The 12,149-nt window shown below is 54.9% G+C and overlaps 1 protein-coding gene across 1 annotated transcript in view; it reads right to left on the bottom strand.

Moving 5' to 3' along the window:
- The window catches only part of SLIT3 (slit guidance ligand 3), a 563,294-nt gene that overhangs the window by 70,684 nt on the left and 480,461 nt on the right, over positions 1 to 12,149 (bottom strand). Inside the window, exons 13-14 of the mRNA XM_011356694.2 lie at positions 6,219 to 6,362; positions 4,802 to 4,965 (exon numbers count right to left, since the gene is read on the bottom strand). Coding sequence (XP_011354996.1) covers positions 4,802 to 4,965; positions 6,219 to 6,362 — 308 coding nt within the window. The remainder of the gene's footprint in view (positions 1 to 4,801; positions 4,966 to 6,218; positions 6,363 to 12,149) is intronic.

The following is a 12,149-nucleotide window of genomic DNA, read 5'->3' as shown; positions in this document are numbered from 1 at the left end:
GACCACTTGGGAAAATGACCTTGGGCCGGGACTCTTCCGTGAAACAATGGGACATATGCCTTGGGTGTACCTGTTCCCTTTGAAAGAAAGAAGACAGACGATGATTTCTGAGCTTGAATCTGTCTGCCTTTCTCACTGGCTGGGGCATGGCGGCTCCGCCAGGGGCAGGAGGTGTGGGTGCGGAGCGTGGCTTGCCCCAGCGTGCCCCTCCACACCCACTCCAGCCCTTGTCTGCTCCTTAGAGGGGCAGGCACTCCGAGAACCCCCCCAGGCTCCCACCCGCCCTCGGGGAGGCTGGCAGGCGGTGGGCTGCGGTGCTCCAGAGCAGAGAAGAGGTGTCCAGCGGCGGCGGCCATGCTGCAGGAGAGCGCGGTGCTTTCCGCGGTGCTTGACAGAACCATGTTCCGTTTCCATCGTTCCACCACATGGTTAGATCAAGCACAAAGGAAAGCCCCGCGGCGACCGGTCAGAGTCAAGGTCAGGAAGCAGCGTCAGAGAGAGGACAGGAGCGTTCAGAGGAAGCAGCGTGGAGAAGCGGAAGCCGGAGCAGGCCCCCACTGAGTGTGGTTAGTGCCAGGAGGGGGGCTCCATGGGAGCACTTCTGAAGACAGGAGTCCCCTGCCCCGTGTCCCGCCCCAGGGGAGACACAGGAGGAAGTGGGGGGGAGCGTGGGGGGAGACTAGTGGACACTCCTGCTCAGGAGTGTCAGGGCGGATCGGATCCTTCCTGAGAGAATTAAGACGTCCGGTGTCTGTGGTCATATCGCAGGCCTGAACTGAGCCCCTAAACCCCACTCAGTGACACCCTCTGATCTGGCAAGACATCGAACTCAGCGGAAGCATCTTCTGCCTGCTCTGCAACCTCGGGCCCACCCCCACAGCAGGTGGTCCCATCACAGTCTACTCCCCCAGCCCCTTAGACAGAGACAAGCCACAGTTCCCAGGAGTCTAGCAAAGCCGCAACGATCTTCTTTAGGAAAAAGTCCTTTGATGGGCCGCAATTCGGGAGCCTCCGCCCAGTATCATCCGGGGTCCCCAGAAACCCTCTGGCTGACAGACGTTCCTCTCAGATTGCTGGAGGTATAATGCGGGGGGAGGGCTAGAACTGAGAGAAAACGCATGTTCCTAGCCAGGGAGAATGACAGGAGCCAGCGGGGCCCTGGGTTTGGGACTAGACACCTACAGTCACGATGGTTTGAGAACACCGATTTTCACAGAGGAGGTGACCAGTGTCCCTTACGATGCAGGGCCTCTTTCAGATGAAGAGAAGGAAGGAAAGGGGGAAGACACCAGATTCTAGGCTCTTTCTTGATACTTCCTGGTTTTCCCCATGGCTGTGGGTCACGTGAGTGGGTAAGGGGAGACAGCAACCACCTATTTTGGATGCCAAGGGCCCAGATGAGGGCGCACCATGACATGAAGAGGCCAGGGCCAGGTGACTGGGACCCGCCCTGCCCTGCCCTCTGACAGGAGGGATGGGGTCGCTGTTCCTCCACATCATGTTTTTGGGACAAGATGGTCTCAGCATCTCGGCAGTGCATGGGTCACCTGCCATGGTTGACCAGTTAGTCATGGTCGCTGCACCACTCTGGGTCTGGCCCGTCCTCTTTCTAAGCCCTCCCACCTGATCAAATGGAGCTGGCCATCGGCATCCAGACTCGGCTTCACTTTGACCGCCAGAGGTGCCAGAGCGGGGCTCTGTAAACACTCTGGTTTGGGGATTTTGTATTCAAGTTTGATTAGGCCCTCAGGACCAGGGCAGGGAAGATCCATCCCTCTCATTCCTGCCTCCAGGCCTTAAAATCGTATCTCCTTCTCTCCTTGTCCTCAACAGAAAGAAGTAGAGGGACTACGGAAAAAGTTACCCTGAATCTTCGAAGTACGTCAGAAGTCCTGGGTTTCAGATCTTGTCCTGTACACACTACCCTAAACCGTAATAAAACTCTTCTGCTGTGCGGGCCCCAACTTTGTCCTCTCTAGCATGGCCTGGGTGGTCCCCAAGGGCTCTGAAACTTGATTTCCCTGAGTGCTGTCTTGCTGTCTGCCATCTTTGGATATAGGACTGTGTCACCACCCTCTGTACTTTTCACCATGAGAGTTTCTTCTTGCCGACTGGATCTCCACACACAAATCGGGCAGGCAGGATGGAAGACAGACAGCATCTTCCAATTGCTAAGTGCTCCCCCAGGGATGGGCTTGGGGTCCCAGGCAGCCAGATGGTGCCTTTTCAGGAGGACTTAATCTGATGGTCAGATTACGCGGACTGCAGCCTTCACCTCTAACCTGATCTTGCTGCCCAAGGCGGTGGGTGCAGCTGACAGAGGCAGACACAGGGCAGCTGGAAAACCAGACGCCCCGCCCACGGAGGGGTTTTATGCATTGCAGGAGCAGCCCTCAAATTGGCTCCTAATCACATCAGCTGTCTTTGCAATGGGGTGCTTTTAAGGGAAAGTAAAATGCAGAGTTATTATCTGTCCAACCCAGTATGTGTCACCTGCCCCTCCTTTCTTCTGAAGCTTCCTGCAAACAGAGCTTTAGATCTACAGCTTCTGTCTCCCCCAAGGCCAGGGCCAGTCTGGGCCCCAGCGTTTCTCAAAGCCAAGGCCTTTGGAGCTCAGGAGTAGCTCTCTGTGCCTTTCTTCTCTGCAGCTACAGAAAATACAAACACGTTGAATGGCATACGTCAGACTCATTGCCGCTCTAACGTTCTCTACCTTTATAGAAATAATCTTTCTGCTTGGTATTGATCAAAACAAAACAAAAAAAAAAAAGAAGAAAGAAATTTAAGAGAGGGTCAATCTAAGAACCCTGCCCCTTCTCCCTGTCTGTTTATTCCTACCCCGGATAGGAAAATAAGCTAGGCCCCTCCGGTGCAAAGGCAGGCAGGTAGGGGCAGAGCCGGAGCCAGAACTGGCTCTCCCGCACGGTTTCCCGGGTCTGACTGCTGTTTTTCTCTCCTATTTGTTTTTTTCTGCACCTCCCCGCGCCCGCAAGCGCAGCCTACGGTCATTCCGAGGAAACTGCCGAGACTGCGTCCCGGGAAGACGCCGGTCCTCGGACTGTGGGCCGGTTCCTTTCCGCCCTTGCCTCCCAGAACCCTGGCAGATCTGGGGCCCGAGACAACGACAAGACCTCTGTGAGACCAAGGGGCCGGGCTTGACAGACGGCACGCTGCCTCCCTCTACCTTTCATCGCTCTTCTCCTTGGGCGTAACTGCTTGTCAGAGCTAATGAACTCAGCCCTGGCCAGACGGGGGAGAAACAGAGGGGGAGAGAGGTGTGAGTCACGAGGAAAGGCCCCTGGAAAGGATGGCTGTGCCTCGGGCGGCAGCTCTGGGCTAGGCGAGGATGTTCCTCTGAGACGCTGCCAGCTCCAGAAAGGAACTTTAGGAAAGAGTTCAGGGGTGAGGTAGGGGGTTGGGCGGGGCCATAAGACTGAGAAAGAAAGACATTCAAGCAGCTGGACCTCCCTCTCTTCTCCTAGATGCTACCTGGGGTCTGGCCCTGCCTCCACCGCTGCAGGCTGTGACCTTGGGGTGCCTCATCACCTCCGAGCCCTCGACCCCCTCCGCTGCAGCGTGGGAGACTTGTCCTGCTGACTTCGCAGGGCTGCTGAAGAACAAGATCGCAGCAGAGGCACTCAGCGCAGTGCTCGCCTTTCGGCGAGAAACTGCTTTCAAAACTGACACCGTTATTCTGGGAAGACAAATCGGGAGCAGCGCCTCATACTGCCACATACTCTCTAGGTATTTGCTTTTGTTGCAGGGTGGGGGAGGCATAAAAAAGGAAGCTAAAGTGTACCGCTCTGGAGACACGGACTAAATAATCCGACTTAGAGCACGAGAACAACCTGCAGGGAGCAGAAGTCTGCCTGCTGGTCCTCTCCTGGCGACCAGCGCCCACGCTGGCATCCTCCCCGAGAAAACTCTCTCACATAAGGCGCTCTCGGGCGGGGAGAGAAGGAAGGTTCTCGCTGACACACAGATTGGAGGGTTGGCTCCAGCCCGTCTCAGCACCTCGTGCGATCAATCTCTCACCATTGGGAGCACAGTGCAGCCTGGTGATTCTTTTTCAGTAGCAAATGACACAAATGATAGTCATTTTTTAACTGCCTGTTCACCTAGCTCTTGGGTCAAGGAGAGCTACTTCTCTTTCCAAGATGAGCTGAGAATTCCCCTGCCATTCACCCCTGCGTCTTTCCCGGGTGCAGTGGGGAACAAGGTTTGTAGAGAGAGCTTGGGAACTGGAGAGCGAGGCTTTGCTGTCTTCCTGAGCAAAACTCTGCTGATCTATCTCTCCGTAATCAGAACGGAGCAGTCGGAGGTGAGGGAGACAGCTGGCGAAAATGTCTGTGAAACCTATAATGCACTGTGGTCGAAGGACTGCGACAAGGTGGTCTTAGACGGGATGAGAGGCCCCCAAGATGACCTGCCGCCCACTGCCTGGCCCGGCGTGCGTCTCTCTGCCATTTGGACAGCACGCTTTAGGAACTAAAACAAATGTGGAGAGGCTGCCCCAGCTTCCAGCTTCTACCCAGCCCTGGAGACATGCTGCCACCTGGGCTCCGTCTCTCTTGAAACAGTGTATCCGCCCAGACCATGCTTTTATTGTGTGCCTGTGTTTTATTTTAAATCCATAAGGTAATTGGTTTTCTGCAGGACTAACTGAATTTCCCCAATTTAATTTGCAAAGATGCTCCCCAGGAGCCATTACAGCACTCGCTGTCCTCTAGATTGGATTACTGGCCTCTCCGGGCCGCTGTGCTGAGTCGGAAAGCGGGGCCCAGCCCTGTAACCTGATTACCTGAGCAGCGGAACTTCTTGCTCTTGACCTGGCTGATGCGCTTGTTGGCCAGCCGGCGTGGGCTGCTGCAGCGGGCCCCGCTGGTCTCGATGGGGTTATCCTGGAGGTAGTCTGCCAGCCACTTCAAGTGGCAGTCGCACACGAATGGGTTTTGGGCTAAGTGGCTGCGAGAGGGAGGGGAGTTAGTCAGGAGTGACCCGTGGTGTCTGCTCCACCCCCACCCGCCTGGTGCTGGGGGAGGGGGCAGGCTTCCACCCCTCATCCCTCATCACTTTGGAGGCCTTAGGGGACGTGGAAGCTGCTTTTAGACAGGACTCAGAGGGGGCCTGGGGCCTGCCGCCTGCAAAAGACAGTCACAGGTGCAGCTGGCTGTGGTCTGGGGACTCAGCCTGCCCCCCACTCGGGGCAGGACCCACCAGTGAGAACCTCAACTCTCACCACACCAATTCTGACGGGCAAAGCAAGCCGCAGGCCCAGGGTTTACACTTAGAGCAGACTGCACTTTACTCCTCCGAGCTCAGTAACACCAAGCGCGTAAAGCAGCTGGCATGGCGGCTGGCACATGGTGGGTGTTCCATATATAGTAGCGGGAACTGTTATTATCTGCAGCATCGTGAGAGCAGCACCGTGGGCCTTGCTTCCCCCGGCTCAGGAAGAAATCTCTGCAAAGCGCTGCACACAATGCTTGGCACATGGCAGGGGGTCAGTATGTAGCAGCTGTTCGTGCTCTTTGTTGGTTGCTATCTCTGGTTCCCGGGCCAGTAGGTGCCAGATGACTCAGAGAGTCTCCAGAAGCCCCCAAGCACATGGGTGGGGCTAGATCTCAGGCCGGGCTGGAGCCACCAGGAGAAACACAGGCTGAGATCTGGAGTCAGTGGCCATCTCTCTGACTGAATGATTTAGGAACATCTGCAGTGCCTGAGGAGCGAGGCAAAATGCCCCCAGAATACCCGTATCGGAGGCCTGGTTGTGCAGGGGGTTGGCGGGCAGGAATGGGTTATTGGTAGAGATGGAGCCAGCTCAGAATACAGTGGCCACAGTGGTTAAGAGAGCAGCTGAGCCGCACCTCAGCAGCACCTGCCTGGATCCAAATCCTGCTTCTCAATAGCTGCGCAACCTAAGAAGTTACTTAACCTCTCTGTGCCTTCGTTTCTTCGCATAGAACTGGGGGACCATAACAGCGCCTACCCCATAGGGCTGCTATGAGGTCTGCCTAGAGCGGGGGTACTGAGTGGTGCCGGCACGGCGTGAGTGCTCAGCACAGGGGAGCGAGTGCTCCCATGCTGTCCTCCTTGCAGGCTCTAGAAGTCCTCCTGGACGTGCTCGCTGTGCCCTCATGTTGGGTGATCTCCACGACTGGGTGTCTGGGGTCCCCTGCTGCCTGGGCACGTGCTGGCTCTCGAGGCGGCATACTCACAGCGTCTGGATGGCCTGCAGGGGGGCAAAGAGCCCCTTGCTGATGGTCTGCAGCTTGTTGTCGTATAGGGAGAGCAGGTTGAGGTTCTGCAGGTCCTGGAACGTGTTCACCCGCAGGCAGTTGATCTTGTTGGCGTTGAGGAGGCTGCAAGCAGAAGGGAGGCTGGTGACCCACCGACCCTGGGCACTACCCGGGCCAAGGGCTGCATCTGTAGGCAATGGCTACAGAGCTCCGGGCGCTCTCCTCCCTGCTGCTGAGCAGACGGGAGAGGGACTTGCATTCCTGTGGCCACAGAAGACGCCTGGGCACTCGCACTCCTGGTCACCACAACACTGCCACAAACTGCCATCGCCTGGAGCCTTCCCTTGAGCCCGTTCCCTGGGGGAGGACCTGCATGGCACCCCATCTGCTTTACTTTCTGCTTGAGAATGCAGCAATTCCAGGAATCACACACAAAAAATCATCTGGCACAACTGTTTCCAAGCGCTAGTTGACTAAGGGCCATTTTGATTTAGATAAGTCCTTAGAGTTCTTTCGGATCACCAATGCCACTGGAAACCTGATGAAAATGGCAGGTCATCCTCCCAGAAAAAATACTCATGGGTAGGCATGCATGCATGCATACACTTACTCACTCACTCACTCACTCACTCACTCACTCACTCACTCATTCATTCTCTCTCTCTCTCTCTCTCACGCATGCACGCACGGAGCCCTGTGTGATCCGATCTCTGCCCCTTCACCCTCTCTTCCACTCCACCCCACTCACAACCCTTCGGTTCCTGAAAAACTCCATGTGCGTCTAGGCCCAGGTCCTTGGAACACTCTCCTTCCCCCTTCCATAAGGTGGTTCCTTCTCCCCGTCTGCGTCTCAGCTCGAACGTCACCTCCTCAGGGAGGCCTGCCCTGACCACCGCACCTGTGGTATGCCCACACCTCCCGTTACGGTCTCTCATAGTCCCCTCTTTATTTTCTTTGTAGCCTTTTTCTCGATTTGTGATTATAGGGTATTTGTTTTCTTGTTTACCATTTGCCTTCTGCCCAAGACTGCAAGCTCTCTGAAGGCACAAATGACATTTACTTTCTTCCTCCCTTTATTCTTAGTGCTTAGCACAAACATCGATTAAGACATACACCCAAGTCCATCTGTAACTTCAGGGGGCCGTACCTCTCCAAGGTGGCCCTCTTCCCCCAGGGCCGCCTTCCTTTCCACGAGGAACCCATTCTGCTATGGCTTTAGTTCTTCAGACCCCTCCCCACCATGAGAAAGCATCACAGGAAGGCGTCTTTTCGAGGGGGGGGGGACTCTGGGTCACCATGGATAAAGCCGTGAGCATTAGAGTTTTACAGATGGAGCGGGAAGGCCAAGTGGCTTTGGGTCCCCTTACGATGCACATCTCCTTTATGGTCCTAGATGGACGAGCTGTGCCCTTGAAACCAGCTTAGAATCACTTCTTACCCCCTCTTGAATGGAAGTGGGGAAGGGGGAGCTAAGCTAACCAGCTAACACGTTGAACTTTTAAAATTTCTATTTCTAAGGCTGGCTCCGAGCTTTCAGTGATCCATGAGATTTGTAGTGGGCTGGCTTGTCCCCGGGGGCTCTCGATGCCGGTTCCAGGGGGACTTTAGTTGGTAAGGGTGGGGCTGCCCATGGGAGCTAAATCATCCTTGCCACCTGTCCTTGCTGCAGGCCTGTGTGCAGGCAGGCAGCTGTGGCAGTGACAAGAAGAACTGCCTGTTTAATCTGGCTAATAATGGGCATGGTCCCAAGGGTTCACACAGATGTCCTCCCGCCTCGCAGTGGAAAAAAGCTCATGTTGCTAGAACACATCTCGTTTTCCAAAGTGCCTCTCCGACAGCCTGTGAGTCTCGCGATAACCTGAGAAGATGAGCAGAGCCGGCCTCACAGGTTGCATAGGCGAGGAAACCGAGGCTGAGCGTTTGGCGGGTTCGTTTGAGGGCACACGCATTTCCGGGAGCACGCAGGAAGTAGTGACGATACTTCAGGTCTCCAGAGGGTTCAGCTTCTTCCTTAGAAATGCCTCACGCCTTGTCTACCCCTCCTATCTCTACCTCCTCTGCAGCACTTCCCCCAAGAGTTTTCTGTGCTTTGTACAGTACATTTTAGGAATGTACAGGCCACTCCACTGTGGGCACACCAAGAAGGATGCTAGGATGCTATGGAGCAGAGAAGTAAGCAGAAAAGCTAGAGGACCCAACAGGACCAAGCAAGCAAGATTCAAGAATGAATGGACTCCACACGCACGCACACGCACTTACGTGCACACACACGCTTTTTGGTTTGTTTGTTTGAAAAGAAAAATGAGGTATGTGGTGAATGACTTGTTCTAAACCTTAATATTCAGGACCTTCTGAGGCATCACGTAGGCTAAGAAATAGTGAACCTTTCAGTGAAGAGACCAAAAGATAGGTGCCAGTCTGATGGCCTGAGGACAGACTCCTCCCTGGAACATATTGCAACGTCCCAGATGCAAATATGTTCATTCAGCCCTCTCAGTGTTTTAAAAATTGGGAACGAACACACACACACAAACACACACACACACACACACACACACACACACACACACACACACACACTCTTCTATTTTCTCTGGAAAATCTTTCAGAAGCTCTAGTAACGCGTGGTCCCCTGGAGGCAGCTATGGAGTGGCTGTCCCCTTTAGATAGGACATATGCTCTCTGTTTGCCACAGCTCCTCCACCCCCCATTGCTGCCCTTCACTAGCTTATTCTACCTTCCTTGCCTGAGTAGGCATTTAGCTTTGAGATCCGAGGGCAGATTCACAAGCCCAACTGCAGTACTTGGTTCTGAGCAGTGATGGACACTGGTCAGGGAGGATGGCCACGGGGAGGGACGGGTGGCAGCTCTGACTTGCCCTGAAAGGGTACCCGAACGACACACGCTTCCGGCGACCGTCTTCACCGCTGGAACTATGAAGCCTTCGTTTCCTGACCCGGATGCTTTCCGTCCCCTTTTGCTTCTAGGTCTGTCAGCATGGGATGTTATCACAAAGACGGAAGGCATCCGAACCGCCCAGGCTGGCAGGTCTCGGCAAAGACAGCTCGAGGTGCAGCCTGTGTGGAGCAGGGGCATGAGGAAACAGAGAGGGCAGAGTCCTCGGTCCCTTGTTCTCTCCCAGGATGCTTGGCTCCCCGAGGCAACTCGGAGGTGCAGGGAGAGATAACATGAAGCTGCTTATCCCGGTTTGGATGCTGAGGCCGGCCTCACTGACCCTCGGCACCGGCAAGACCTAACAGCCTGTCCTCTGTCCTTTCTCCTTTGGGAGGAAGGCGGGCAGCCACCCCACTCAGCCCGGCTTCTGTGAATGGATCGCTGAGCCATTTGGTACCTGGACAAGAGCTGGAGGGGAATTCAGAAAACACTCTCTGACGCAGCACAGAGAGAGAAACGGCTGTTTGGGATGGGGTTCAGCAGTTCTGTGAGAAGTCCTGATCTCAGGCCTCGCCCTCGCTCACTGGAAGGGTGGTTTCTCCCCGTTCTGGTCTGTCCTGGTTCGGCCCCCTTTCAGGTGTAACTGCTGCGTGACACAGTCACAATGATGGAGCGCCATCTGTAGGGACCACGTTCTGCGTGCGGCCCTGCGCCAAGCATGTCCCAAAGCACCTTCCACGCAGTTTTCCTTCATCCTCACAGCAGCACTAAGGCTCATTTTGCCTGTGAGGAAGCTGAGGGTCAGGCTGGTGACGGACATAACGAAGGTCACCCAGCAATAACGGAAGCTTCAGCCTGAATGACGCCAAAGCTCACCTCTCACCCACTACATGAAACCCATATTCTCTTTTCTTTGCCTGGCGGGAGGTGTTCCTGTCTCTGGGGAGTGGCTATTTTTGCTAGCTTTGGCAGGCACCTGGGCACGCTTCAGGTGGATGGAGGTCTGACTGGGTCTAGAAGACTCTGCTTGCCTCTTGGATGTATAGAGGCATCAGGAGTCCTGCCAGCTCTTAGGAAGGACTTGGCGCTGAGCTGGCAGAGGTGGGCTGCTCACCAAATTGCCATTGGCACAAAGTGGCAGGTTCTTCGCTGAGCGGCTTGCACCTGTGCAAAGCAGGGTTTCAACCTTCAGGGATCATTGAGTAAATGCTGATTTGGGAGCCGGTATGCTTGGCTCAGGCACACCCTGCATTCTCACTGTCCTCTGGGCAGACCAAGGGACATGGATGAAGCGGAGGTGACAGCATCCCTCATGTCAGATGGGATGCTCCAGCTTGCTTCATGTGAGAGGCTGCCTGGTACACAAACTCAAAACTTGGATGCCCCAGCTAGATCTCAGCTTCATCTACTGATCTTACTTCATCTACTTCATCTTACTGTTGGATCCAGTGAGTCCGGGGGTTGGGGGCATATTGTGTTTATAAATATTTCCCCAGAAACAGATCCAAGGAGATCTTTTGGGGCCACCTGCTCCCGGACCCACCTTTCAAAGGAACCTCAAAGGTCATGTCAATAAAAAGAACGGGAGGAGCTGGGATGATCAGGCCACGGGAACAGCTGGGCCCACGGGACCTAACAGGTAGTACGTTAGGTCATATCTAATAGGTAATAAGCGCTATGCTCACCACGTGCCTTACAAATACTAACTCACTGACTCTCCCCACACCATCTGACAGAGGACACCTCTGGCACGCAGAAAGCGTTAAGTACCTTTGACCAAAGTTGCACAACTAGTAAGCGGTAGGCTGAGATTTGGATCTGAGCTATCTTAGTCCAAAGACTTCACCCCCATCATTCTGCCACCCTGCTGCACGGCCTGGCTCTGAGGGACCACGGGAACCACCTGATGCTTACAGGAGGAAGGAGCTCCATTCTGGTAGCCATTCTCATGAACTTAGTAATGCTTCTCTAATGAAACAAAACAAAAAGAGCCACGTTCCCGTCAGAGGAAATTAAGGAGAGCAGCACGTCCGAGAGCGGGAGAACACATACACCACACGCCGCCTTCTAAATCTGTTTCCCAGGGTTAGCTCTGCGAGGCACTCTGCGCCCTCCCCGCCCCCCCACCTTCTTGGAGCACTTTCGGCTTCCACATATGTTCTATGTCAAGAGGTATTAGCATTCAGCCCACTGACTAACCAACATAACGATGCCGCCGAGAGAGAATCCTTTCCAGGAGCTGCTGCCTTCAGGAAAAGCAAGGCAGGAAACAAGCCACTGGGAACCACAGAGCTGGAGCTTGGGGGCGGGGTGGCAAAATACCCCAAGTCTAGGCTAAGGAGGGCCCTTGTGACTCAGCCTTCTGCTAGGGCGCGGGGCCTGGCCGGGCCAGGAAAGTGCCAGGGGCTCTTATCACTTGTCGCGGCTTGCAGCTTCGTTCGTCCAGGAATGTGGGGAGATGGACCGCACGAGGGAAATGAGGTCCGCCCTGATCAGTGAAAAGAATCCAGCACGCTGAGTCTTCCTAAAGACGCCAGCGGGCAGAAGACCACTCAGGCCCCCTTTTTAGCTACTATCCTTGGCCACATCCCTTCAGTGACAACTCCCCCGAGGCTCACAGGCCTGTGCTGCAAGGCTTGGAAAACACGAACATCTGGAGTCAGGTTTAATGATAAATTGCATTAAAATCACCTTGGCAACTCCAGCGGTTCGCATGTTGATTCAGTGTCCCAGAGCTATCATTCCGGGCGGTATTTATATTCTGCACACCTGCCACGGGTCTGTGGAGGAGAGCGGTCTTCCTCCTCCAGCTGTGGTGGCGTTTGTCTGGAAATGCCACGAGCACATTCCCAACTGCAGAGCACAAGGTCTTCCCGAAAAACTGGTGCTGACCAAGAGTGCAGCAGCCCCTTCCCGCACAAAGAGTGCGGGAAAAGACCGTGGGACAGAAAGGCGGGCCCGGAGGCTTCACGCAGCCCCCTGTCCCCAACGCAAGGCTGGGGAGTCACTTTCCAC

The sequence above is a fragment of the Pteropus vampyrus genome, unplaced genomic scaffold, assembly GCF_000151845.1.
Source record: "Pteropus vampyrus isolate Shadow unplaced genomic scaffold, Pvam_2.0 Scaffold30, whole genome shotgun sequence".
NCBI lineage: Eukaryota > Metazoa > Chordata > Mammalia > Chiroptera > Pteropodidae > Pteropus > Pteropus vampyrus.
Note: the sequence above shows the minus strand (reverse complement) of the source record. Positions and strands in the feature narration are given on the sequence as shown.